Here is a 27801-nt window from a genome sequence, read left to right as displayed (position 1 = left end):
GCGGGCTGGTTCCGCGGCGTGGTTCTTCCCGCAGGGATGGTGCAGGACCCGCGCGGGCGGCTGGTGGCGGAGCTGCTGCTGCGGGCCGGCCCCGCCTGCAGCATCCTCTGCCTGTGCTCCCGCGCCTTCGTCGAGTGAGTAGCGGCACCGGGCGGGTGGTACCGCCGTGTCCGGGGCAGGTTCGCGCAGGGGAGGTGCGGGGAAGGGTCGTGCTGCCGTAGCCGTGGGCAAAAACGTCCCTATAGGTTGTGTTTATCTGGGGGGGAATATACCCAAACACTGGCTCCCGCGGAGAGCTCTTGCCGGAGCGGACGCGGCCCGGCGCGTAGTAGCGGTCTCTTCGGTTGGAGCCCGCTTCCTCCTGGGCCGTGCTGTATGTCTGACGAGGGCCGCGGCTGTGCGGTGCTCGGCCCGAGCGCTCCCCCTCCCAGCTCCCTTCCGCCTCCGAGTGCTTCCGTCCCCTTATCGCTTCCCCAAAGGCGTGCGGAGGGACCCGGAGCCCAACCGAGCCACGTGGAGGGCCGGGTTTCTCAGCGCGGGGTGGGAAATGCTGCTCGCGGGCGTCAGTCGTCGGTGCGTGATAGGGGAGAAGAGGCTGAGGCTGTTAACCGGGGCTTTTGCTATCAAACACACTCGGTGTTACGGCGGCATTGCGGAGATGAGGCGCTTTCAGCATTGGGTGATGTCTCAAATAGTTGCTGTTTGGGGCTGGAGACATTAAATGCTGCTTATGCAGAAGCTTTTGTGCAGCTGAAGTATAATTCCGTTGTTGCATGGAACAGCATTTTCAGAGCATCTCTTGTGTAGGATTTCCCATCGGGCTTTCAAGTGTTGCCTTTTCAACATCTTACTTTGTTCCATGTGTTTGGACTCATTGGGCAGCCCAGGTGGGAAGGGACAGGGAAGGGTCATCTGGTCCAGCCTTTCGTGGGAAAGGGAGCCTAGAGGAGGTTATTTAGCACCCTGCCCAGCCACATCTTGAAACCTCCAGCAATGGGGATTTTACCACATCCTTGCAGAGTTTATTTCCACTGAATGATTGTTTTTACTGTAAAAAAAAATAAAGTTTTAAGGATGACCCTCTGCATCAATGTCTGTCTTCATTTTTACAGAGATCGAAAATTATATAAACTGGGATTAAAAGGATTTTATGTCAAAGATGACAATGACAGTACAGGTAGGGTAATAATATCTACTGTGTGGTACAGTGTGCGGTCATACTTAAAGTGAGTTATCTGTGGCTACTTACATTCTTATTTCTGACTTATTCTTCACTACTTTTGTATGGGGATAGATGTGAATAATATCTTAGTACTTGCATAGCTTTCAAAATACCGTAATCTCAATGTGGAAGTTTGTGTCAAACCAGGTGTGATGCTTATTCCTGTCCAGACAGACTCACTACCTCACATAGCCTCCATCTGCTACATGGAGCAGATCAGTTGTCAGGTCCCCAGCCTGCTCTTAAATCGTAACTTCAACTATCTCAAAATTGGTCATATAATGGAGTGTCTGCCAATCCTGGATGTTTGCTTGGGAGCAGCACTGTCCTGCTGCCTGTACCCCAGTCTAGGATATTAGCTGTTGCAGATTAATCTGATGGGCCAGAAGCAGAGAAGAAGCAGTAGCACTGATGGGAAGAATTATGATGTATGTTTACATGATAAGTAAGGAGGATGAGAAGAGTAAGTCTCTCCCTTGGCATGCTTGTATTTTAGGAATGATCATGATGCATGCTCGGGCAATTTTAACACTATTCCTTTGCTCTGTCTTCCAGATAGGCATATGTGAAGAATTTGGAAAATGGTACTTTTGGTATCTGTTTTTGCCTTTGCTGTCATGCTAGCTTCAGTATCCTGTAATATCTTAATTTGAAAGGAAGAAGTCTAAACGTTAAGGAATATTCATAGAGGCTGATAATTAATAGCACAGATTAAATGTACACAATGTGGGAGGAGTGAAGAAGGAGAATGTAAACCTTGGTTTTGTGCATATATGAGTGAATTCTGGTGAGAGTAATCATTTAAAACCAAAAGGGTATTGTGCTATGTGATAATTTGGCAGTAAATGTATCATGACAAAAAAAAAATTCTGTGATTGTTTCAATTTTATCAACTGTGTCAAGATACTTTGTATTTCATGGTTTCCATCACTATCCAGTTCCTACTTTCTCAGTGGTATTTGTCGTTTTATGTTCATATGATGTTGCTTAAAAATTTGATAGATGTGCAAGCAGTGATTCAATAGCTGATCAGTTACTTCTGAGATAATTAAGTTCTGTAGTTCACACACTACATTTTTGTAAAATCATACTATTTTTCTTAGTGTGCCTTTGATTTCAGGTTTGCTGTGATACGTGCCAGAAGAACTCCTGTAAAGGATTTCTTTTCATAATACCAATTTTTGTGTTGTTTGCTGGGCATCACTGTAGTTTGCTCTGCATGTTATTGAGGTGAATGTGGTGGATCGACCCCAAGCACCCAGTTTTTATTACTGCCCATCACATTATATGGTATGGACTCGCCCTTCAGCTAGTCTGTTCCAGCAGTCCTACCTATACCTCCTCCTGATCTCTTGCCCACCCCAGCACTGTGGAAAAGAGAAAGTTATAAGGCTGTGCAAGCCTGTGCAATTGCTGCTCAGCAATAGTCAAAACATATTTGTTTTAGCCACAAATCCCAAATGAAGCACCTATAGAGGCTGCTATGAAGAAAGCTAGCTCCATCGCAGCCAGACAGGGAGCGATGTTTTGGCTATCTACTGATATTTAGGCAGAAATGAAGGTATTTATGAGGAAAGTTTTAAATGGGAAAGGAAGCTTAAGAGGCAGTTCTACTGTTGTGGTTTTTTTAGGCATTGAGGTGTCAGAACCAGATTTAGATATTATTTTATATTCATATAATTTCTTACTAGGAGATGAACAACCATCTGAGGAGAACCATTGTCCCAATGTATCCACATTGAAGGTGGATACTAATCATGCTCTGGACCTGGAAGAAGTTGAACTAGACTCGGAGGCTGAGCTTATGAAAAGCATGGGATTGCCTCTTCAGTTTGGTGGGCAGTCAGCCCACAGAGACATTGTGGTAAATATTTATTTGCTTTATTTGTTCTGTTTACTTTGTGTTTCCAGACGTAGGGGCATGTCTACTCTCAGTTATTTGGGGACTGCAGTTCACAGAAGTGATGTGAGCTGCCTTTGAGCTGTCTGCCTCATGTACTTGTACCAACGTACAGCACTGTGGTCTGCGGTTTGTAAAATCCACCTGCCAGTTTGACTAAACAGGGTCAGCTGTGCCTCATGCTTCCATTTCTATACTGCTCTTGCTACTAGAGAGAGCTGGTTTAGAGCAGGTGTGGTAACGTTGATGGTCTGCATCAGGACAACTAGTACACTCCAGTCTGAGTGCATGTTTTCACAGGTTCTGACCTGATTTGCACTATATGTATTAACATGGCATTATGAGGGATGTAGATGAGAGCTTAATGCCAGCTCTATGAACCTAACTTCTTACCGTCCACTTTATGTTTTTTTCAATGCGACAAAAGTAGGGATTGCATCTGATGGGACATTTGGAGTAATAGCTGTACATTTGCAGGCTTTTGCCCATGTAGGTTGTAGACCCTCATCACTACCACCTTCTTACCTGCCAAATTTAATTTGGCAGTTTGTGGAAAAAAAAAACCAAAACAACAGATTTGTCTGATTGAAAAACTTGCCTTTCTTGGATGTTTTTATCTTCTTTATATAAGTAGAGTTGTTGATGAAACCAATATTTTTCCTTAGGATTTCCTTTCAATAACAGGTTTCTGTCCACTAGACAACGGTAGGAGCCTGAGTTTTTGTAACAAGTGAAATGTGTGTATTGCACAAATGAAGGGGCCACCTGTTTGGAGAGGAGGCTGTTCCTTTGTCTTTCTGTTTAGCCAACTTGGAGATCAGTATGGGATGGGAAGAATATTACACCCTTCTTTTACGTCAGTGTCTTCAGACATACAGAGATGCAGCTGCAGGATTTACAGAGCTTATGAGTATATAGTGATGCTTTTGGGTTTTTTTTGGTTTTTTTTAAAGCACCCAAATATAGCAATGGTTTAGCATTCTATTAAGCTGAGCATTATATGTTCACTACCCTAATAAGACATCTGAACAATGTTCGCTGCCCAGGCAGATACCTGACAACAGTAAGGGTCAGTATCCATGGCCCCCTAAAAAAAGCTCTTTGATATTACTGAGATACTGTTTTATTGTTGAGCTCAACCCAGTGACCCTTCAGTTCCTGACCAACCTCTCTTTAGGACTTTATAGTGTTTCATGTTGATGTCTCCCCTTCTGAATCCTTGAGCTACTAATGATTTTCCTCTCAGCAGCTCCACTTCTGTCTGTGATCCTGCCTTTCTTTTGTGTTATCTTTCTGTACACTTTGTCACAGCTGTTTCTCACAACCTCCACAGAAATGTGAGCCAAGGTCATGCAGCAGGGCCCTGTCAGACCCATAAACCCTACAATCTTTTGTGGGGAGAGAGCTTAACAGGAGGGTTGCAGTAAGAGGGAGGATTACAACAGAAATGTGCTTGGAGAGAGGACAAGAAAAGACTGTATAAACATTGTGGACTTCTAGGCATTTTTTCCATTATATTTTAGGCAACAGAAAGTTATAGAAAGAGAAGTAACATGAAGATGATGAAAAAGAAAAAGAAGAAAAAAGAGTTACAGCAAAAACATGAGGATAAAATGGGGCAGGAATGCCAGAATCAAGTTTGTGGTGATCATATCCAGTCCATTTCTCATGAGTTGGTCCTAGCTACAGAGCAGTGTGAGAAAAGCAACAAACCTCAGGTTGTAAGTGAAGGGAACTGTGAAAGTTCAGAAAATCTTGCAAATGAGACTTTACCCAGTGAACTTAAAGAAAAATGGGAGAAGTACTGGAGCGAGTATGGGGAGGGCCTTCTTTGGCAAAGTTGGTTGGAGAAGCATCAAGAGATCTCATTGTCTGAGACCACCACTGCCTCTGAGCCTTGGAATAGTCCAGATACACGGGAAGAATGGGAGCGGCATTATAGCGAACTGTACTGGTATTACTGGGAACAGTTTCATTACTGGACAAGTCAAGGATGGACTACTGAGAGCTTACACGGAGACAGCGTGAAAGCTGATGGGATTACCCAGCAGACGGTAACGGACTTGATTAGCCCAGGGACTGAACACAGTGAAGTGCTGACCTTGGAGCTTTCTACCTCTGACACCAGAAATGAGGAAACACTCCCTTCAAGTGCTGAGCCCCACAGTGAAATAATTTCTGGGATTTGTAATTTAAACCTGAATTTGGAGGAAGTGGAGCAGTGTAGCACAGCTTCCCACCAAGGTCCTCAAGAGCATAATTCATCTGACAGTGAAAGCCAGGAAGAGCCCTGTGATGGAGGATCCAGGAAAAGGAGTGCATCTTGTGAAAATAAAAGTATTAAGCAATCAGGTAATACAGAATCAGATAAAACTGATTTTACCAGAATTTCTGTATGTGGTTATATATAAGAAATAAGGGCCTGTCTGTATTACGCCATTTTTAAAAAGTTAATCAAATATTTTGCGGAATAACTACATACTTAATTCCTTTTTCTTTCCTCTGCTTTTCTGGGTGATCCTCTCTAACCTGTATATTGAATGCATTCTTCAGCCAGAAGTAATTTTAATAGAACACGTACTTCATAAATCTTCAGATGTACTACTTAAAGTGATGAGACAGCACTGCTAGTGCATATTTATTTATCTTAGTATTAGTATTGTAATTCATTCAGCTGTGTCATTCAGATGATTTGTCTTTTCTCACTGATAGTCTAAAATGAATGAAAACTCAGGTTTTTGTTCTCATGACTGACAAATTTTAAGAACAGCTTTTTCAGAGGAAAAAAATAGCTCTGCAGTTCTGGGGTTGGAAGGATTTTTGCCTTCTGTCTAAAAAATGCCATATTGGTGAATAAACTCTTGTTTTGGTGTAACATGTTAGTATGGATAAAATGTCTTCCAGAGGTCCTTTCCAGCATTAAGTTATCAATTAGGCAGTGAGCTAGTATTTGTAGCATAGTGGCTATGCCTTACACCACTGGAAGAGACTCTGTGAGGGAGGTACAAAGACTGAGCTGGAGATGTTTTTCTTAGAATCATAGAATTGTTTGGGTTGAAAAAGACTTTAAACATCATTTAGTTCCAACTTCCCTGACACAGTCAGGGATACCTTCTACTAGGCCAGGCTGTTCAGAGAAGGGAGAGCCCCATCTCATTTGCCTGCCAGTTCTTCCTGCTAGTGTTTGCTGTAAGCAGCAGTGTAATGTCTTTCCTGACTTTTGAATGGTTTCCCCTGCTAAGAGGAGGGATGAAGCACATGAGTTAAGTGTCAGCAGCTCGGGAGTTCAGTTTGGTGGGAACTCTAACTCTGCTTCTAGTGACCTTCTAAGGAAAGAAGAAGCAGGTGTGTTCTCATCTGGATCCTACAGTAGAGGTAAGAGTCGGAGAGATGAAAGGAAAATCTCCTTTCCAACAAGAAACGAGGAGTTCTGGAATCCTCTCATTAGGTGTATGTGCATATCTTTGCATATTTAATAAAATGAAAACAAAATATACATCCAGGGAAGAAACTCTTTTGAATTTGTACCTCGTAGGCATTTTTCTTGGAGAGCTTGAGATAATTTGAAGTTGGTCTTACTAAAGTTTATTAACTCTACTGTGTAACTGATACTGGAAGCTTGTATTGGTATGTTGTCCCTCAAGCAGAGACAGGTAAAGATACATGTGTTTGGCACTTGTGTCTCATTGTCAGATTCAGGTATGTACAACAATCTAATTGTAGCTGCAGACATACTTTGGGGACAGGGAGATAAGGAATTAATTTAGGCAAAAGGAAAGTATAATCTTAACCTATCTTCAGGTTTGCAGGGGTCATGTAGTTCAAACTCTAATGAAAAAGAGCAGTTGCTGCATTGTGACCGAGATGAAGACGAGGATGAAGAGCCTCCTGAATGCAGACATGTCAAAGTCAAGAGAAGGCGAGTCATAAAATGTAGATGAACTTTTTATTTCAAGAAGCCCAAGTCTAGAAGCGTCCTACTTTATAGTAACTATTTGTTTGATTGAGACTGTGGGTTAAAACTTCAGTACAGAACAAGAGTCTTCTATCATTGCTTATCACTTTACCTGGTAACAAGCAGTGGATATTTCTGCTTTATGAAAGCAGTGTATGGCCTCGGTGACTGTGCAAGGTGATGGTACTATTCTTGTGTCACTGAAGTATACAAGATTGTTAAATTGGATCAGACAGCTTGCTTACCTAGATCTAATTTGTGTAGACAATACAAGAACAATAGTAAATAATCTGTATTGTTAAACTATATTTTATGCTGCCAGTAAAATGCTCAGTGCAATGGCAATCGTAAAATAGCCAATCTCTGCCTTGTTACAGTCTTTTTAATTCTCTAGAAATTTATAGCCTCAAAGATGATGAGATGGCTCTTCCTCCCTAATAAATGTACAAACTCAAAGGTGAAGGCATGGATGGAATTATTATCTGCTAATCATATAGCTCCAGTTTCATTCTAATATTTGGCTGTTGCCATAGCATTAATAATAGATGCTGAAGGCAATTTGGAAATTGGGTAAATAAACATCGTCTTCACCAGTTCCCTGTAGGCTTGATCTTAAATATTTTAAGAAGTCATTTGGAATAGCTGGAATGTTATAACCCCAATGGAAGGACATCTTGAATTGGGTAAAAAAAAACCCCAAACAGAAACCCTGGAAGAAGTATGTGCCCATGCATATGAATAGGCTGGTATTACCTGCTTTGCTTGGTTTCAGCAGTGTGTGGAAGAACATACTGAAGCCCACATTTAAATGTTTTCAACACATGAGTTTTAGTGGTATATCTGTAAAATTAGAGTGTTTCTTATAGATACTAACCTTGTCATCTGCGTTTTTTCCTAGCCATGAACTGGATGTGGATGAGAACCCAGTGGAAGATCCTGAGAAAACCTGTTCTGCTTTGGGTTTTAAGTGTGGCACAGGACAAAAGTAATTGCTTATGAGGAACTCGGGGTTTCTTCATAGCAAGTCAGCTTTCTTGTTATTACTGAAATAGACCATTCATCTCCATTTCCATTTTGTAAAGCTTTTGAAGATATTCCAAAGTTAGTCTCTGCTCTTAATAAAACTGTCATTCTTTGGCTAGAGTGAGATGCAAAGGTAGAGACTAATAAAAGAACAAGGAAATTACTTTGAAACAGAAGTGTAAATCGCAAGATACTTGCAGTTGTGTAAATGCTAGATGTCCAGTCAGCTACTTAAATTAGAGCTTAAAGGCTCTGACAATGAATGGCCCTCTCAGTTCAGAGTCCTGTAAGTTTAGATCATAATTTATAGCTATTTCATGTTTGAATCAGGTTGCTTTATACTAGTAAAATGTTTCTGTACTAATAAAGTGTTGCCAGGGTGCTGACCAGTGAAATTTCTTTTCTGGTGGTATGACCTAACAATAGGGTGGTCAGTGCTGTAGAAGTAACATTGTAGGGCACAGGCAGACTGTAGCTTAGGTCTAGCGCTTCTGTGAGATACCAGTTGTTTAGGGTGTGGGTATATATATATATATATATATGTAGTGTATATATATATAATTACATGTTTCAGACAAACAAGAGTGTTTTGCAGTTGACAATCTTTGTTCTGCTTTATAAAATTTATTTTAAGTGAATTGCCCTTTTTATTTAATTACATTTGCCAGGAGACAGAAGTCGCTGTTTTGGACGTTCTTTACAGCCACCAAAGAGTCGTTTTAGTAATCAAAGACGTTTTTTCATTTCCTATTCTTTAGGCTGGTATGGAAAATAATTTCTATCAAAAGTTGCATATATATGTGTGTATATATATACACAAGAATAAAAAAAAACAACCAAAACAACCGAAAATCAAGTTGGATAAACATTTTCAAATAAAAATATGTAAAAGTTTTCATGAAGGTACATTGTTTCACAGCTGCATTCGGTGACATATATTTTATTTTAGGAGCGGAAAAAATATCTCATAAAGAAATAGTTTAAATCATCTTCTGTAGATGTCAGCTTTCATGTTAAAACTTCCAGGTTGGAAATTAACCAACTAACGGGGGGGTTGTTTGTGGTTTTCAATTTCAGGTATGGTGGAATTCCCGATTTCACCCACCGAAGTGTGCAGTACTTGGAGAAAAAAGCAAAACTCAAGTCCAAGTTCTTGGATATGCGTAAACCAAAGAAGAGCAAAAACACACACATCTTCTTTACAGAGGAATCTGAAATGTCTTGCAAAAAAAATAAAACTTTGAAGAAGGTAGGTTTAAATTTTAGTGTTGCTGTAATTCATAGATTTATCTGCTCCCTTAGTATATTGGTGTATTCTTGGCAATCTGTCAAGGGGATTTTGAGCTTAATGGTGAAGTTATGTGAAAGTCATTCCTAACATCTGGGTGCATCATTTCTTTGGAGATGTGTGTAGGTTTTTATAGTTACTAGCAGTATCTCTGATTTTAAAAGGCATTTGGGGGCATTTGGTAGTGCTAACATTTCAGCAGGGAGAGAAAAATGTTTGTATAGGTTAGTGTGATTTATGTAATGCTGTGTTCTTAGTAATTTGTATCAACATCTTTGCTTACACCGCTGCCTGCATTTATTTTAAACTATAATTTTATGCTTCATTATTTTTATCTCAGAAATTAGTAATAAGTAGAAAAAAATTGTTCACTGTAGTTTTTTCTGAGTTGAGCCCCTTTAAAATCTGTTACCTCAGAACTCCAGTCCCACTGCTATGATTTTTGATCAAAAGAAAATCTCAGCCGTTGCCATCTTATACTTGAGGCCAGCATAGTTCTAGGGCAACTTTAATTGTGTGAAGGAAAAGAAGTTATGCATTTCCTCAGACTTTCTGGTAAGCAACTGCCCCAGGCCTAGGGCCACTCAGAGCAACTGTAATGTACAAGTGAGCACCTGTGAATGCCTTTGAAGAGTATAGACTAGTGTCTGCATGTTGGGTAGTATGTGATGTGGGGATGTCTGCTGTGCAGCAGAACCCTTCAGCACATGCACCATTTGGTACATCTTGCAGATGAGGATGAAGGTAATATATGAAGGTAATTTTACCTGTTGATGCTAACCTAAAAGTCAGAGTACAGCTTCTATGACTGCAGATTCGAGAAAAGGTAGTGATCTAAAAAGCAGTAGTCTTGGTCACCTGTGCCATGGCAAGTCTGACTATATTTCAGATATTACTTGAGAATGATTTAAACCCAGACAGGATGGAGAGGAGCATTGGAAGAATGTAAAATCCACAGGTTGATGTAAGAACAGTTTAATAATTGAAATAATAATAAAATGATAAATAATAACAATAATAGTTATAATAATAATTAATAACAAAAAAGAAATAAAAGTTCAGAAGGCACAACTGATGAACAATACATTGCTCACTGACCAATGCCTAGCCTATCCCAGAGCTGTGATTGATCTCTCCCAGCCAATTTTTCCCCACAGTTTATATATTGGGCATGACATGCTGTGGTATGGAATACCTCTTTGGCTAGTTTGAGTCAGGTGTCCTGTCTCTGCTCCCCCCTGGCTTCCAGTGCCCCTCTTCACTGGCAGAGCGTGAGAGACTGAGAAGTCGTTGATCAGCGTAAGTGCTGCTGAGCAACAACTAAAACATATTGTGTTATCAACATTGATCTCATACTAAAGCCAAAACACAGCACTGCACCAGCTACTAGGAAGAGAATTAACTCTGTGCCAGCCAAAACTAGGACATAAGTTTATCAGTCAATTTTTATGGAGTTTTCCTGTTGCAAATAGCTGGTATCTAGTTCCCAAAGCTAACTTTTTTCCAAATGGTGTAAAAAGGGAGGTCAGTTGGTGACTTCCTGAATGTTTTGACTCTGGATATTTTACTTTTTTTCAAAATATATATGGCAGAGAGTTCCTGCATGGCAGGTGCTTTTGAACTGTAACGCTTAAGCTGTGCTCTTGATAACTGGTTAACAACACCATCTGATCACGTGTGATATTTGACAATTGCAGGTGGAAATGTTCCTAAAGCGGGTTAATAAACCTGGAGCGGAAGCCACATCCCAGGCAGCCTCAACTCAGGGCAAAGCAGAGTCACTGTCTGTGAGCAGCGACTCGGAGGATCAGGAAGGCACTACTGCTGCACAGACTGCGACGCTGAGCGCTGAAAACCAAAAGCCACCGTCTTCCAGTGTGTCCCCGACAGAACCTGAAAGGGGTTACCTTGAGGAGGAAGCGCAGGAGGTGACAGCAAGTGCCTCCGATGGCCAGGGTGCAGGGAGACGGGAGAGGCGGCAGCTAGTCTCTCTGGATATTCCCGATTATCTCTGCGAAGAGACAGAGGACGTCAGCCAAGGTACATCAGTTTCCTACAAACTGGAAACGAGTTGACAGTGGACTTAGTACTTACTGCCTTACTGCACATGTAATTTGAGATATGTTTATTCTGTTTATCCAAAGAAACTCATTAAGTCCAAGGGTTAATGAGGTTGATTGAGAGCTGTGCTAGAGGAAGTGTCTTCAATATTGTCAGTATTTCTTTATAGGTGAAGAGTCATGGTTGATCCTATGCGCAATCTAACAGGTTTCAATTCACACCTTTTTTTCCCTGTAAGGATGAGGGTGATTAACTCCATGTAGATGAGCAGACCGTGAGGTCTGGGTTTCTCAGTGCATATTGCTGAGCTTTGAGGAGTATGTGTTGTTGAAATTATTTTCAGGGGGGAGGAGGAGGAAACCTGTGTTATGAAGTTTACTATTAAACACTGTAAACAAAGGAAAACAGGCTTATTCAGTTTTCTGCATATAGTTTAATCCTTCCTACGGTAATTTGATGATGTTAAATTTCTAATTGAAAGCTCTCATCTAGATTGGTTCTTACTCCTTGTTTATACAAGGGCATTAAATTGGTCTCTGATTCACTTGTTTGCTCGCTATATAGAGTTTATTGCCATCAGTTGAAGATAATGGCTAGGCTGTTAAGGCTCTTCACCTGAAATGTTATTTAGGACTGTGGCTGATACCTGTCAGGTAACACCATTCCCTTGAAACAGAGGATGATTTTTTTTAAATTTAAACCACTAATCTGCATAATCTGGCAAACAGCAGAGAAGGACATCTAACAGTGTTTCTAAACCTGAGCATCTTGCATCTTATCTCTCACCTGCCTACAAATTACATTCCTAGCCTACAAGAACAGTGACTGTTAACTTTTGCATTGTCTGCCAGATGTAGATGAAAAAAATGTCACAAAGAAGAAGGAGAAAAAAAGGAGAAGAAGGAACAAAATTGCACTGGGAGCTATGCCTGCCGAGGTTGCTGCTGATCCGGAGCTCATCAAGTACTGGGCACAACGCTACCGGCTCTTCTCTCGGTTTGATGAGGGAATTAAGCTGGACAGAGGTGGGCTTAGTACAAAGTGTGTTTAGTGGTATAAGATATATCCAAACCTGTGGCACTTCTCACAGTTTGTACTGATTTTCTTATGAGGAGTGTTACTGAGTGTGTGGTCGCACATGCACCCCAGCAGGCAGGTGAACAGAAGTCTTGGACTTCAGTACAGCTTCTAGCATGGGACACCCCTGTTTGCATTAGTCCTCATGTTTACTAGTCATGCTGTACCCAAATTTTGCTTGGTCTTTTTCAAAAACTCAATGACATTTTTCTGTTTCTCTATTTTATAAAAGAATTTTGTGAAACTTCCAAATACGCTCATGGACCTAGTTTGTTCTGACTTTCAGCAGTCGCTTTCAAAGTTACTTTTTTCCATGTTTACATGGAAACCATTTCCAAATCATAAATTTTGGGGTAAAAAAGGATTAGGATTACTGCTCCTTTATGTCTGGCATGTGTTGGTTTTGTAAGCCTTTCACTTCTAATGCTCTCTCACATAAACATGTAGATTATGTGGGAGACCAGGCATTGCTGTAAAGAAAACAACATTGGATAAGAGAGGATACATATCTGGTTTATTTGTTATAGAACATAGTTGTGCTGTATGAAGCTTTTTATAGCTGTCTCAGTGGACTTGTCCTTGATAAGCCAGGATCCTCAGCACCACATTCAACAAAGCATTTACTGAGATTTGGGCATATCTGTTTGCTTCAGTGAGACTTTGTTTGCTTAGCAAATTGCTGGACTGACCTGAGTTTATCATCGTCAAAGCCTGTATTTCCTGGTCGAATGCGCTAAGCCAAAATTGTTGGGATTAACACTAAACCTTCAGTTGTGTGTGTTGTTTGTTTGTTTTTAATTTAGGTGACCTTGGAATAAGAAATGAAAATACACTTCTTCCTTTCCTTTGCAGAGGGCTGGTTTTCTGTTACTCCTGAGAAAATAGCTGAGCATATTGCCATCCGGGTTAGTCAGTCATTCAACTGCGATATCATAGTGGATGCATTCTGTGGGGTTGGAGGAAATGCTATTCAGTTTGCATTGACCTCAAAAAGAGGTAAGCAGATGTTCTATGTAGCACTTTATTTTGTTTCTTCACTCTTTTTCCCTAAAAATCTGGGTATGCATTTTGTTCACTGCTTTTTAATCCTTTTTTTCAGTGCTTCTGAAGGAACAGAAGCTTTTTTGTTTCATCACATTTACAATATGAGCTTCCTGTTTTTAAAAAGGACCTATAAAACTGCATTTCTGTTTTAAGTCAGAGTTGGATTTGTGTGGTACTAGTCAAAGTTATTTTTACATGTCATAGTAACTAGTCTGTCAGATGCTCTGAAGATTGCTGGTAAAGGTTGAGTTCTGTTTGCAGTCCTGACTGCAGAGATGCCACAAAGCTCCTGCTTTTCCCAATTGTTACACCAAGTCTGTGTACTCAAAACCAGGTTACATGAGAGCAGTGCTTAAAACACTTGAATGGGATCATGTGCAGGTGCAGCAGAAGCAAATACAGAAAAGTGATAATAACAACTTAGTATTAGTCTAAGTTCCTGTTGCCAACAAATGAAATTGCTGTGAAAGATTGAGAGTGCTTCTGTAAAAACACTGACTACTTGATATTCATCAAACGCTCTGGGGAAAAAATCAGCTCATTTAATGCTTCTGAGTAATTTCTGAGCAAGACAGCAGTTTCTACTGCTGTTTCTACATAGGCTATGATCCATTCTATAAATGTTTTCCAAATTTCACTTTTCATATTTCCTGGCCAAATTTTTATTTCTGTCATTATGCACTGCCCTTGTATCACCTCTCTTGTGCTGTGTTGTTTGGGGTTTTTTAACTCAATTTTCAGTACAATGTTACCCACCACAGATAAACGTTCAACAAAGGGGAAGAGTAAGTTTCTAATTGACACCATTGTCAGGCTCCTGCAACAATTGAAGCAAGGAGGACTTCCTCTCTTAGGCAGACAGCCTAAGACAAAGCGGACAACTTGTCAACTACTTGAGCTGAGACGGAGGAGTCATGTTGGTAGATGTATGACAGCCAAAAGCTAAAGCTTCTCAGCTTTGTAACAGCAGCTGAGACTTCCCCGTCTTTGCTGTGTGACTTCCCTTGTTGTTTTGGAAATGCAGCAGTTGTGCTCTTGGTGGAACATCTGCTGCTGTCTTGCAAGGACAGGTCCTTCCCTTCTACGGAGCTGTTGCTTCGTGTCTACTATGACCAACAAAACTGAAGTAGTCGCTCACTTCACAATAGTAGGTTATAGACATGACTTGTATCTGCTGGCTGCAGAGGAACACCTTTCTTTTGAAGACATCCTTTTGGTGGTCACTTGGGATTAGCAGTTCAAGTTAACCTCTGTGTTTGCTCTCTTTGGTTTGCAGTGATTGCTATTGATATTGATCCTGAGAAGCTCAGTCTTGCGCGCAACAACGCTGAGGTATATGGCGTGGCGGATCAGATAGAATTTGTGTGTGGAGACTTCATGGTGCTGGCTGCTGACCTGAAAGCAGATGTTGTGTTCCTCAGCCCACCCTGGGGGGGACCGGACTACGCCACGGCTGAAATCTTCAATATCAAGACCATGATTTGCCCAGATGGATATCCTTTCAGAGTTACATGCTGGGGTGATTTTCAGTTGTTTACGAGCGGTTTTCTCTTTCTTCCGCTCCCTCTCAACATGGGCTTTGCACATCTGGTTGACTGACTGGAAATGATTTGGCCAGCAGCTGAAATCTCAGATGTGCTGCATTTGTTTACTCCTGCCCTAACCTGAGCTATATGACTGGGGGTTGGAATAGATGACCTTTGAAGGTCCCCTCCAACCCAAGCTGTTCTATGATTCTGTGACTGACCACCTAAAATTTAGTATTATGAGTTTTTTATTTGAAAAAAGCATGAAGACTTCTTAAAAGTAAAAAATCGCTTAAAGAATTGTAGTAGTTTCTTAACTTAAAAGCATTAATTCAGCAGTTTTAACTCTTTTATATTATTTTATTAAAATACCCTAAAGTAATCAAATAGCCATGTGGTATGTATATATATAGGTAATAATTAGTCACATGATCGATGACTTTGTCATCGATACCACTTTTTAATTGATTTATGAAAGGTGTATCTTATTTTACATGTCTTACTCAAACTTCTCAATCATAGCGCCTGACTTGGGAAATCACAGAAGATTGTAAGCAAAATATTAACCCTTTCAATTAATGTATAAAATTCCAGACTTATTAACAGTGGTATTGAGTACTCATTCATCTGGGAAGGCATTAGCATAATAGTTTCATCAAATATGAAGTGTGGTGGGTTTTTCCCCTAAGAAAAATCTTAGCTGTTCCCTTTTTGTCTAAAATGTAGCCACGTTTATAAGAGTAAGAAACTCTTTGTATGTATGTGTGACAGATATTCCACGAAATGGATTAGAAAAAAAAATCAAACCAATGTACTAGCTATAAACTACATTCAGATTTCTCATATACATCTATAGCTCGGTTAACTTTAAAAGTGAGGTTTCCTTTTCCTCTGTTTTCTAGGGCAATAATGATGAAACAGATTTTCTGCATTTAGACAATACGGGTTTCTGCATTTCAGAAGAGTAAAACTAAGACATACCCAGAAGACTAGCTATAATTTAATCGCATAATAACTGTATTTAGAACATACTTTTAATATGAATGAATATAAAACAACTTCTCCTTCCCTGTTCTTGGTTTTTCCTTTACTGGCTTCTACATTTGAAATTTTCAGGCTCTCCAAGAAGATCACCAACAATATTGTGTACTTTCTACCTCGGAATGCTGATATTGACCAGGTGTGTTACTGGATGAGGACTTGGTAATTAAAAAAAGCTCAGCTGGCTTAATAGGTATTACAAGCACAAACTTACTTAAGACTTTGAAGTCTGTTTAGCTGCCTGTGTTGGGGTTTTGTCTTCATTTTAAGTTCAAACCTTCAGTTATTTCTGTGTTTGCAGTACTTTTGATATATTTAGAAATGGGAGTAGTAGATTATTTCCATGGTTTTGATACTGTTCCTTCATGGAGCAACACATTGGAGGTTCTTATAGAAGATCCAAAGTGAGTAGAGTTCTTGAATGTCAGACAGATACATCATTATAAAAAACAAAAAAATGTAAAAGAATATCTTAACCTTTTAACCAGCTCTTACTGATAAGCTCCTGAGTCCTAAACTTTCATGGCTTTCAGTTTCTGAAAGAGTTGCAGGGAATCACTGCACAGCCTGTATTCCCTGCTATCACTGATCAGTAGATCGAAGACAATTGTCATGCCACCAGAGGTGGTACTGATGCTGTCCAGAAAACTGTGGTTCCATATGAACTGTTTGCATTGCAGTGATTAGATAGATGCCTCACTGACTTGATAAACACACAATTTGTTTCACTGGTGTGGGGTTTGGTTTTGCTTTTTTTTTTTCTATCAGGCATTTTTGTTTTAGACTTTTAAGAAAGTAATTAGATGACTGTTACAATGCCACTGAGTGTCTGGTTTAGTTCCCTCTGTGTACTTTCTGTTAATTACGTCTTGTAGCTGTTTCCAAAGAAGGGAACAGAGATGTTCTTCTCGCGTGCAACATGCCACAGAACTTTGCAGGGTTTTTTTCCTGCCTTCCCAACAGCTGTGTCTGACTTCAAGCAGGCAGTGTCTCCAGCCCCTTGGTGGTTTGCAGAATCATTGGTGGCAAACAGCTGGCTTTGGAAACAGGCTGAATTTCACATGGCCTGAGTATTAGCACACCATGAGCCCATGCTATGCACAGCACCATTTGAATGGCAGGTGATGATTCAGTTGTGTTTTGGTTTCAGGCTGGTGAAAAGCCAAAGTAACTTATGAATCTTTGAATAGGGACCTTAATTCTACGCAGGGTTTCTCTAGTTTCAACTTGTAACCACTGCATTTTATCAAATGTTCCATTCCCACAATGAAGAATGACTTTACAGGTATCTGCTGTGCTCATGAGCATTTTTTCACTGGATTTATAAATGGGCAACTTTATACTTACATTCTCGCATGCACATCCAAGAGTATTACCCACAGGCCTGTGCCTATTCCTATAGAAGATCTTGGCATCTCTGTGTGGTTGGGTTAGGTGTCTTGCCACCTCTGCATCTTGGTCTGATTGGCTCTGAATGCTTTTGTTGTGCTCTAAGTGTTCCTTAATGTACATCCACGGGTTTTCCTTTATACAAATGTCTGAAGAGTAATTGCTGTTGCACGAAACCAGCTTTGTAGTTACGGCTTAGTTGTTAAAAGCACATGGTTGGAGGCCTGGGGTCAGTTCAGTCGTCCATACTATGGGCTGCTATCAGGAAGAGAAATCATCTATTATCTCTAGAGATTATGCCAGCGTAAGGACAAAAACTTACAGGTTGATGATCTGAGTGGGGAAAGAGAATGTGAATCTAGCCCACTGTTTAGGGAAATGTAGTCTTGATCCTATGTGAACAGAGGTGTGTCAAACATGACCATCCCAAACATGACTTTAGTGGATAGTCTGGTCCGTAGTTGTGGGTTTGGCTGCCTTCATCTCTGACTAAAAGTTTCTGAAGTTACTGCCACTACACTTCCAGGGCTGTGAATCTCCAGAAAAGAAGATTTATCATCAGAGTTCCTTAATGGTTAGTGTAGACAGTTGTCTTCTCAGTCTGCTAATGCTTTTGCCCACAGTTCTCATCCATTGTACTTTTCTCATGGACTGTACAGGGTACTTGTGATGCAACAGCTGACTTTGGAAAAGGCCTATGGACACAACTGCTAGGGTGTGGTGTTGTCACTTGGTTTATGAATGTAGTCCATAAACTTGAGGGGCCTAAAAAAGCTTAATGAAGTAAATCTTAAAATTATTTTGCAGGAGATTAATACCTGGAAAGTGAATAACTTGGATAAAGCAGTATTTGTTGAACAAATTATCTGATGCCTCAGATTTAAATGGAAAGTTAAAAACCTAAGTTTGATTCATGGTAATGTAGCTGAGGAATGTAAGATTTGTCTCTTCTGTGTCCTCAGAAATTAACTCCGTGCTTGTACACATACGTGAGGCTTTCAGAGGTTGCTTAGCTCCTAGAATAGCTGGTGTGACATACTTAATTTGTAAGGTGGTAGTTAAGTGCTCTGCCTCTAGTCTTTCATTGATTGGCTTGAGCCTAAAACCGAGCTGTAGTCATGTGCTTTGTCAATTAAAACTGATTTAGAAGCTGACTTAATTGCCTTTGCAAACCTCTGTGAAGACGTTTATACTGACTGTAAGCCAGTGCTTCAGTGCAAATTTGCTTGTCTGACAGTGGATCTTGGGCAGAAATGGAAATAAATGAGCAGCCAGTTAGGAGCAACCTCACAATAAAAATACTGTTTAACCTTTAGTTAAAGTGGTGCAAATTTAGTGGAAATTATGTTCTTCTTTTTACAGTTAGATAACTCACAGAATAGGGATTCTGCTGCTGGTGTGAAAGCCGGTGGTAGCTGACCTTGTCCTAGTTGTGTCAGAGGACTTGTTGTCCATTGCTTCATTGGTAGACAAGACATCCAACCTTGTCCTGCATGGTTTTATTCTAAAAACAGTGCTTATTATGTCTGCAGGCTTGGCCTTTTCCGTGTAGGGTTAGTCTTGTAGAGAGAGATGGGGCTCTTTGAACTCCATGCAAAAAGAAGTGAACTTCTCTACTTCTGCCTCGAGAGGGAGCAGCGAGCCAGCCATGAGGAGTCTGGCGTTTAATACTTACCCTGACCGTGGACGGTTAACTGCCCATGTACCGTATTGTGCCTTAGGGATTATCCTAAAGTGCTTCACCGTTCTTTGCAGACAGTCACATTGTACAAATTTACAGAGGGTGGCTTAATTCAGAAACACATTTTTCTCTTTTTGCTAGACAACAATCTTTTACGTGTATCTACTTAGCATGGGATTATCTTTAAGTCTTTCTGATTTTAAGCTGCTGGAAATGTTGCATATTTAATATCTTGAACATAAGGTATTGATTTTGGATTGCATATTAGTCTATCAAAACAGCAGGATAATTTTCAGCTAACATTTCAATCTTTATGACCTCTATAGCAGAGCAAACAAATCTATTAGAAGAATATTGGTCTACTCTTAAGACAGGATACAAGTGACTTTGCTAATTGAAGATGATTCTGAGAGTAAAATGGCTGATTATTATTCAGTTTGAGAGATATCTTTTTTGAGTTAAAAAAGCCATTCTGTTTCTGTATTGAAAACTTTGTGTACATCTTTACTACTCGAAAATTTGATGACTGGTGCAAAATTTTATAAATCGGGTAAATTCCTGGGGGTTTTGGAGGTTCGGAGGTAGGGGTTTTTTTGTTGTTTGTGACAATTATGCCTAATTTAGTGAAATTTCACTGTTGTTGGAGCTTTTGCTGTCCTAATGTTGGTGTATTAGACCTGGTTTATATTCCAAATACTGCCAGAAGATACTAGTTACCTTTTGTTCCTTGTCAAGTGTATAGCGTGACTCCCTGAGCCCAGAATTAAGCAACGTGCTCTTGACCTTGGATAATCATACAAAGAATACACATCATGCAGGCACTTTTCTTAGTTTCTTGTCTTTGTTCCCACCTCATATTTGTCATCCATTTGAAGAAAATCTAGAGTTAGACACTGAAGACTTGTTCTGTCTTCAAGTCTGGTGCCTGTATGGGAAGATGTTAGCTGTGTTTCTGGTTTTGAAAGTCCAGTTGTTACAAATGACTGGTCAGTGAAGGGGGTGTGAAGATGGGTAAAACTCATTTATTTTAATTCTGTCTGGTGTCATTCAGAGAACAGAAAATCATATCAGAGAGGTCAGTTTAATAAATATGATAACTTGTCTGAATTAAGTCATTTAATGGCAGGCTGACTAGTAGAACTGCCACTGGGCCCATTCATTTAGCTATGATTTTAGACTGGAGACCTATCCAAATGGGACCTGCCAGGCAATGTCATATCTGGTTTAGGAGTAAATATAACAATGAGCAAAGCAGGGAGTGAGTGGCCAGGAGGTGAACTCAGATTAACTTTATTGTATTTTTAAGATGCTTGGGTATTAGGAGAGTTGGCAGGTCTCCTGTGGGTTGATGTGTTTTGCAGGCTGATCATTTCTAAGTGAACATAATGGTGTACACTTCAGCTGTGACTATCATGTACACGTTCAGGTTTTTAAGATGGTCTCGAACCAGTTCCTCTCCTACAGTGGGCGCAAGGTCTTCATTCTCACAGTCCCTGCATCTGCCTTCCAAGACTTGGGTGGTGCAGTCAGAGCCTTTGCCAGTGAAGAACAAGGCAAAGAAGTCATTCAGAACCTCAGCCTTCTTCAAATCCTGTGTAGCCAGTTCTCCTGAGAGCTTCCTGAGGGGGCCTACCTTCTCCCTAGTCTGTTTTTTATTTGCTACGTACCTGTAGAATCCCTTCCTGTTATCTTTAATACCTCTAGCTAAGTTTAATTCTAACTGGGCTTTAGCTTTTCTAACCTGGTCCCTAGCTTCCCAGACAACATCCCTGTACTCTTCCCATGCCACCTGTCCTTGCTTCCACTTATTATAAGCCTCTTTTCTCATTTGAATTTTCCTCAGCAGCTCCTTATCCATCCAAGGAGGTCTCCTAGCCCTGCTGCTGCACTTCCTTCTAGTTGGGATGCAACACTCCTGAGCTTGTAGCAGGTGATCCTTGAATATCAGCCAAGAGTCTTGGGCCCCCCTGCCCTCTAGGGCTATATCCTATGGAACCTTACTAAGCAGGTTCCTGAAGAGTCCAAAGTCTGCTCTTTTGAAGTCCAGGGCAGTGAGCTTGCTGCACGCTCTTCTCACTGTCCTGAGGATCTAAAATTCGAGCATCTCATGATCGCTGCATCCAAGGCTGCCCTGGAGAGTCACATTTCCAATGAGCCCTTCCCTGTTGGTGAGCACGAGGTCAAGCATGGCACCTCTCCTTGTCGGCTCCTCTATTACTTGCAGAAGGAAGTTGTCTTCCACAGAATTGAGGAACCTCCTGGATTGCTTGTGCCAGGCCGTACCGTCCTTCCAACAGATGTCAGGGTGGTTGAAGTCCCCCATGAGAACAAGGGCCTGCGAGCATGAGGCTTTTCCTATCTGTCTATGGAGTGCTTCATCCACAGGTTCTCCTTGATCAGGCGGACTATGACACCACCCTTTTAACCATTTATTAACCTGGCCAATCCTCCTAGCTTTTTTTAGGTCCTCACCTGTATCCTGGAGAATTGATGAAAAGATCACCTGAGCTCCAGAGCCCCTAACCACCTCCCCCAGGGCTCTGTACTCCTTCTTTATGTTCCCCAGGCTACTACTTTCTATATCCCTAACACCCACATGTATCACCAGGAGTGGGTAATAGTCCATGGGACTTACTAGAGCAGGCAGCCTCTCTGCCACATCCCTGATCCATGCCCCTGGTAGGCAACACACCTCCCTTGAGATGGGGTCTGGCCAACAGACGAGTGCTTCTGCCTCTTTCAGTGTAGAGGCCCCTACTACTACAACCCGCCGCTTTTTCCTAGCAGCACCAGTAGAGATCTTCTTTACCAGTGCATCAGCCGGCTGTTTCTGGCTCGAGTGTGCTTCCTCATTAGCCCCCTGCAGGACAGCAGAGCGGTTCTGCGTGGGGACAGGGATTTAGGGGGAAGCCCCTTGCTTTTGGTTATCCTTTTCCTTCTCTTTTTTTGTTGTTTTTTTTTGTCACTAATTCCCAGCTTCCCGGGTTAACGGCCTCTTTCTTTCCTTCATGAGGCAGAGGTGAAGCTCGAGGCCCCTGCACAGTTGGGCGTGGAGCAAGCATTCCTGCTTCCTCTCAACTTCCCTGACATCTTGCAGTCTATTAACAGCATCCCGCAGCTCAGCCACCTGCTGCAGGAGGACCTCCACCAGGGAGCACTGAGTGCAGCCCTGCCCATTGTGCACCATTCCCTCACAAGACCAGTGCAGGCACTCTCTACACCCCAAGGTCTGCACTGCAGCCTCCCCTCTCATTGGCTCTGAATGTGCACAAGTCCGTGGGTCCTGATGAGATCCAGCCACGAGGAAGGAGCTGGCAAATGAAGTTGCGAAGCTGCTGGGCATCATATTTGAGAAATCATGGCAGTCAGGTGAAGTTCCCGACGACTGGAAAAAGGGAAATATAACCCCCATTTTCAAGAAAGGGAAAATGGATGACCCAGGGAATTACAGACCAGTCAGTGTCAGCTCTGTGCCTGGCAAAATCTTGGAGCAGATTCTCCTGGAAGGCATGCTAAGGCACATGAAAATCAACAAGGTGCTTGGTGACAGCCAGCATGGCTTCACTAAGGGGAAATCCTGCCTGACCAATCTGATGGCCTTCTATGATGGGGCTACAGAACTGATGGACAGGGGCAGAGCAGTTGATGTCATCTACCTGGACTTGTGCAAAGCGTTCAACACTGTCCCACACGACATCCTTGTCTCTAAATTGGAGAGACATCAATTTGATGGATGGACCACTCGGTGGATAAAGAACTGGCTGGATGGCCGCACACAGAGTTGTGGTCAATGGCTCAATGTCCGGCTGGAGACCAGTAACGAGTGGTGTCCCGCAGGGATCGGTGTTGGGACTGGTCTTGTTCAACATCTTTGTCGCTGACATGGACAGTGGGATTGAGTGCGCCCTCAGCAAGTTTGCCGATGACACCAAGCTGTGTGGTTCAGTTGATACCCTGGAGGGAAGGAATGCCATCCAGAGGGACCTTGACACACTTGTGAGGGGGGCTGATGCCAACCTTATGAAGTTTAACCATGCCAAGTGCAAGGTCCTACACCTGGGTCGGAGCAATCCCAGGCACAGCTACAGGTTGGGCAGAGAAGAGATTCAGAGCAGCCCTGCAGAGAAGGACTTGGGGGTGTTGGTTGATGATGAGAAAATGAACATGAGCCGGCTTCAGTGTGCGCTTGCAGCCCAGAAAGCCAACTGTATCCTGGGCTGCATCAAAAGGAGCGTGACCAGCAGGTCGAAGGAGGTGATCCTGCCCCTCTACTCTGCTCTTGTGAGACCTCACCTGGAGTATTGTGTGCGGTTCTGGTGTCCTCAACGTAAAAAAGTCATGGAACTGTTGGAACAAGTCCAGAGAAGGGCCATGAGGATGATCAGGGGACTGGAGCACCTCCTGTATGAAGACAGGCTGAGGAAGCTGGGTCTGTTCAGCCTGGAGAAGAGAAGGCTGTGTGGAGACCTCATAGCAGCCTTCCAGTATCTGAAGGGCGCCTATAGGGATGCTGCAGAGGGACTCTTCATTAGGGACTGTAGTGACAGGACAAGGAGAAATGGGTTAAAACTTAAACAGGGGAAGTTTAGGTTGGATATAAGAAGGAAATTCTTTCCTGTTAGGCTGGTGAGGCACTGGAATGGGTTGCCCAGGGAGGTTGTGAATGCTCCATCCCTGGCAGTGTTCAAGGCCAGGTTGGACAGAGCCTTGGGTGATATGATTTATCGTAGGGTGTCCCTGCCCACGGCAGGGGGTTGGAACTAGATGATCTAAAGGTCCTTTCCAACCCTAACTGTTCTATGATTCTATGATAACGGCAGCTGTTAAGCAGCCTGATTCAAACTCAGATCTGTTCCCTGTCTTTGATAAAAGACAGAAGACATCCCAGCTTACACCGAGGCCAAGTAGTACTTCTGGACTTCAATTTTCCTAAATCTCATAGCACTTGAATACTGAATTGTAATTTGTCTACTTCAGGTTTAATAAATAAATAAATAATTCCTGGTCTGTCAGAGGGTGGCAGCACCACCATGGCAGTGGCAAAATTCACCTGCAGACCTGTACATTTTGAAGAATGCTACCTGAGAGCATTTTGGTTTGTTTTTCATAACACACACAAAAAAAAAGCTTGTTTTTCTCAAACCCAGAAAAGTAAATAATGATAAACTTTTTATCCACAGTTATCTTAGCTTATGGCTGGAACAGCTAGTAAGTTACTTTACTGAAGGAAATTCAATATGATAGAAAAGAGCCTGTGAGGCCAGCAGGAAAACTTTTGAGATCAGAAATGCACCTGAACAGTATAAGCAAGTTTGCACCTCAAGCAGCTTGTCCTCCTGAAGTAATCTTCTGTGGTCATCTCTGTTTTCATATTTATTTTCTGATATCTCCTGTTTTAAACATGAGACCAAATTTTCTGGCTACATTTTTAATGCTCTGTGGGTGTGTCTGTAGCTGTGTATGTAGCTGTGGACTATTTCCATCAGCAGTTTCTGAAGTGAAGGATGAAGCATCATGGTGAGATGGATGCAAGGAGGCCTTAACTGAAGCTGTATCCTTTGCCTTTGCCTGTGGAGAAGTGTGGCACATGTAGAAACAACACCACACAGCAAAGGAGGCAATATCTGCCTGCTTCAGTACATGAGTTTGGGCTAATGATCAAACCAGGATGCGAGAGTTGCCATCAGGGAATTGTTGTATTTGTACAGGAAAATGCAAAATAGCCACATTTTGGACTAGTCTGTTTTTTAAAAGAAATTAAGAAGCCTTTCTCTATTCACCACTGTAGCTCACTGCAAAACCAAGAGGTGTGTATTGGTATTTCCAAAAATAGGTGAGCACCTTTGCTTTTCTCAAAGCATTGTTCCTCAACCTGCTGTTATTTTTAGAGGGCATCCCTCTGCCAAGCTGGCACCTTTCTGAAGCTCACTGTGTGCCAGTTTTCACTCATTACGCCATCAGCGTTGACTGTGCCCTTCCAAGGAAAACTTGGCAACTGCTACGTAATTAATTTTGCAGCCTCCAGCAATTCACAAATAAGCATCGTCGCAGAGGATTTGCATTTCTCTCCCCTGAATTATGGGGGTGTTGAGGAGTGTGCAGAGTCGGATCCACCCCTGCAGGGCTTACACCCATGTGTTTGTTAAGATTTTTGTCACCTGTGGGTTTATCAAATACTTTTAGTAGTTGTTTGAAATTAGTCTTAGTTATGCTGGGTTTAACACGTAGGGACAGCGTATGGTACTTCTCAGGTATCCTGAGTGGATGCAGCCGCTCTGCAGAGGAGCAGTTTACTGTTGTGTTACTTGCCTGTGTTACTGATGAAGGATTTTGCTTTACATGGTCTTCTAAGAGAAATGTTTAGTAAATGCTTGTGTCCATCGAGATTTCAATGCATTAGTCGTACTTAGATGTGCTAGTGATACAACTTGTGCCCTGAAAGCAGGAGTATATAACTTCAAAACAGTAATCTCAATGTTCTTATATTAAATTGACTAATCCAATTAATATTTCAGAATATTTACACAACTTTGGGTATAAAATGCAAAGCCTTTAATGCTTTCTAGATGGGACATTCCAGCTTTTGTTCACAATAAATTAAAAGTACAAACTTAATGTCTTCTAGAAAAAAAAAGTGTTGCCCCACAACGTTAACTGCTTTTCGGATTTCAAGTAAGAAAAGATAAGTTGTAAAATTAACATTCCTGATCACTTGCCAATTTCGGATTCTTGTGCTATTTATAAGTCAGCCTGCCTCTGCTTTTTTACTTAATTGGCAGGTTCCTCTTTAACAAGAACATGGATATTTTTTTTCCTATTACCATTGGATTGAAGGATGAAAAAAACACTCACGCTTTCGTTTTTGTCTGCAGAAACAAAAGAATGAAAAGGGAGGAAAAAAGAACCCAAACAAAACAGAAAAGTAAATGCTTGATTTAGATGAGTGGTAATTTTTTGGGCAAGTCAATAAAGGCTTGAAGTGTAATTTAGATAAATCTGTTATTTCTTCATGATGGTAGGCTGGTTTTTTACTTACACTAAAATAGAGGAAGTTCAGCATGTTTATATTTAAACCTGCACTACAGAGTCAAATCTCAAAGGAGTTCAGACTTGTTAATAATGCAGCCTGAACTTTTAAGTTCCAGCTGCTGCCATCACAGACTTCTTGGCTTAAAGATCAGTTACAATCTACTGCAGCCTTTTAGACCTTGATTGCTTTGTCTGCCCAGGAAGTTTCCCTGCATGGGGAATATAGAAATAGTTTTTCTACAGCAGGCAGGGAAAACAGCAGCACAGAGCAGAACTGGCTGGGGATCAGGGACCCCATTACAGCACAGGTCCTTGGGGTCCGTGATGATAAAGCAGTCAGTGCTCAGTTTTAGTAGTGTTCTCTTCCTCTGTCTGTGCAGTCTGTCCTGGTGACAAATTGGCAGCCTGTATGGCTGTCATGCCTCAAAGGGGTTGTACTGAGGCACCACGAGTAGGAACAGGAGGGGAGAGAGTATTGCATGCTCTGGTCCAAAATACAGAGTTCACTGCAGAGCACTGTGTGTCTGTAATCATGAAGCATTAAAGGTGTGCACCGGCCTCGGTCAGCAGAGCATGAACGGTGAAATTCTCACTCCAGTGATCGTAAACATGAGAGCTGGGACCAGCACTGCCTGATGAGCTCTCCCTGCTGGCAGTTACTCAGCTGCCTGCAGCCTTGCCCTCAACACTGCGTAAGACTCCAGTGCACACAACAGCTTTGCAATAGCAACAACAAAATACTGCAGCTGTTGTTTATGAGCTTCCCTGCCTGTTTGGGGTTTGGGGGTTGGTTGTGTGTGGGTTGTTTCCCTCCACACACACACACACCAGTCTTCAGTACAACCTTCATGCTTCCTCCTAATTCCAGGATTTGGTTTTACTCTTCCTCCCAAACTTGGGATTTTGACGCTTGCAAAGCACAGCTTTCCAAAAAGCTTGATTTTTTGCTGCAACTGTGTGTCAACAGCAAGTACCCTGCAAACTGCAGTCTAGCATCTCTCACCTCAGCACAGCGTGAGAAGTGGTAGGTATTTATCTTTAGTTCTGTAGTCCTCTTATTTTCATGGCTTGGGGTGAGGGGGATTTTTTAGCCACAAAGCACTTCTGTAAGTAAAATGAGACACGGAAAGAGGACCAAAGGCATTAGGTGCCAAGGAACATTGTCACTACTATTAACACAGCAAAGATGTGTTTTATGTGGTATTTCATGTGAATAAAAGGTTTGGGGTTTTGGCTCTTCTCCTGTGCATTGATTGATTTGCTTCTTGTTCTTTGTTTTTCAGGTGGCTTCCTTAGCAGGACCAGGAGGCAAAGTTGAAATAGAGCAAAATTTTCTCAATAACAAACTGAAGACAATAACAGCTTATTTTGGTGATCTAATAAGGCATGACATCTTATGAACCCAGTGTGGATTCTTCCAAACCCAACCTTCCTGACTGCTGCTTTGCTTAAGCTTTTTGTACAGCTGGCTGGTCAAAAATGACTTGGAGCTATTTTCCACTTTAATTTCTGTTTACAGAAATGTGTTCTGTTTATTGCTGCTGTCAATAAATGTTTTATAATAA

General features: G+C 41.7%; 1 protein-coding gene across 2 annotated transcripts; it reads left to right on the top strand.

The window, feature by feature from the left end:
- On the top strand, nucleotides 1-27801 carry TGS1 (trimethylguanosine synthase 1). Of its 2 annotated transcripts, none has more exons than XM_062633374.1 (13): nucleotides 1-134; nucleotides 1113-1177; nucleotides 2914-3083; nucleotides 4646-5474; nucleotides 6924-7041; nucleotides 7976-8062; nucleotides 9178-9349; nucleotides 11086-11428; nucleotides 12301-12474; nucleotides 13379-13522; nucleotides 14847-15065; nucleotides 16200-16276; nucleotides 27520-27801. In XM_062633374.1, the coding sequence occupies exons 1-13, from the start codon at nucleotides 37-39 to the stop codon at nucleotides 27634-27636; spliced, it is 2613 nt and encodes an 870-aa protein (XP_062489358.1). In that variant the 5' UTR covers nucleotides 1-36; the 3' UTR covers nucleotides 27637-27801. The 2 variants fall into 2 exon arrangements, with proteins under 2 accessions (XP_062489358.1, XP_062489357.1); XM_062633373.1 differs by having other exon boundaries at nucleotides 2-134; nucleotides 2914-3086.

The sequence above is a fragment of the Pezoporus occidentalis genome, unplaced genomic scaffold (assembly GCF_034315485.1).
Source record: "Pezoporus occidentalis ecotype Australia unplaced genomic scaffold, CSIRO_AGI_Poc_V1 ctg4, whole genome shotgun sequence".
NCBI classification, from domain to species: Eukaryota; Metazoa; Chordata; class Aves; order Psittaciformes; family Psittacidae; genus Pezoporus; species Pezoporus occidentalis.
Note: the sequence above shows the minus strand (reverse complement) of the source record. Positions and strands in the feature narration are given on the sequence as shown.

Excerpts from the sequence above, each read along its gene's own strand:
- TGS1 (XM_062633373.1), top strand. The coding sequence starts at position 37 with ATGGTGCAGGACCCGCGCGGGCGGCTGGTGGCGGAGCTGCTGCTGCGG. Across the intron at positions 3,087-4,645 it reads CAGCCCACAGAGACATTGTG|GCAACAGAAAGTTATAGAAA; the intron begins GTAAATATTTAT and ends ATTATATTTTAG. Across the intron at positions 5,475-6,923 it reads TAAAAGTATTAAGCAATCAG|GTTTGCAGGGGTCATGTAGT; the intron begins GTAATACAGAAT and ends ACCTATCTTCAG.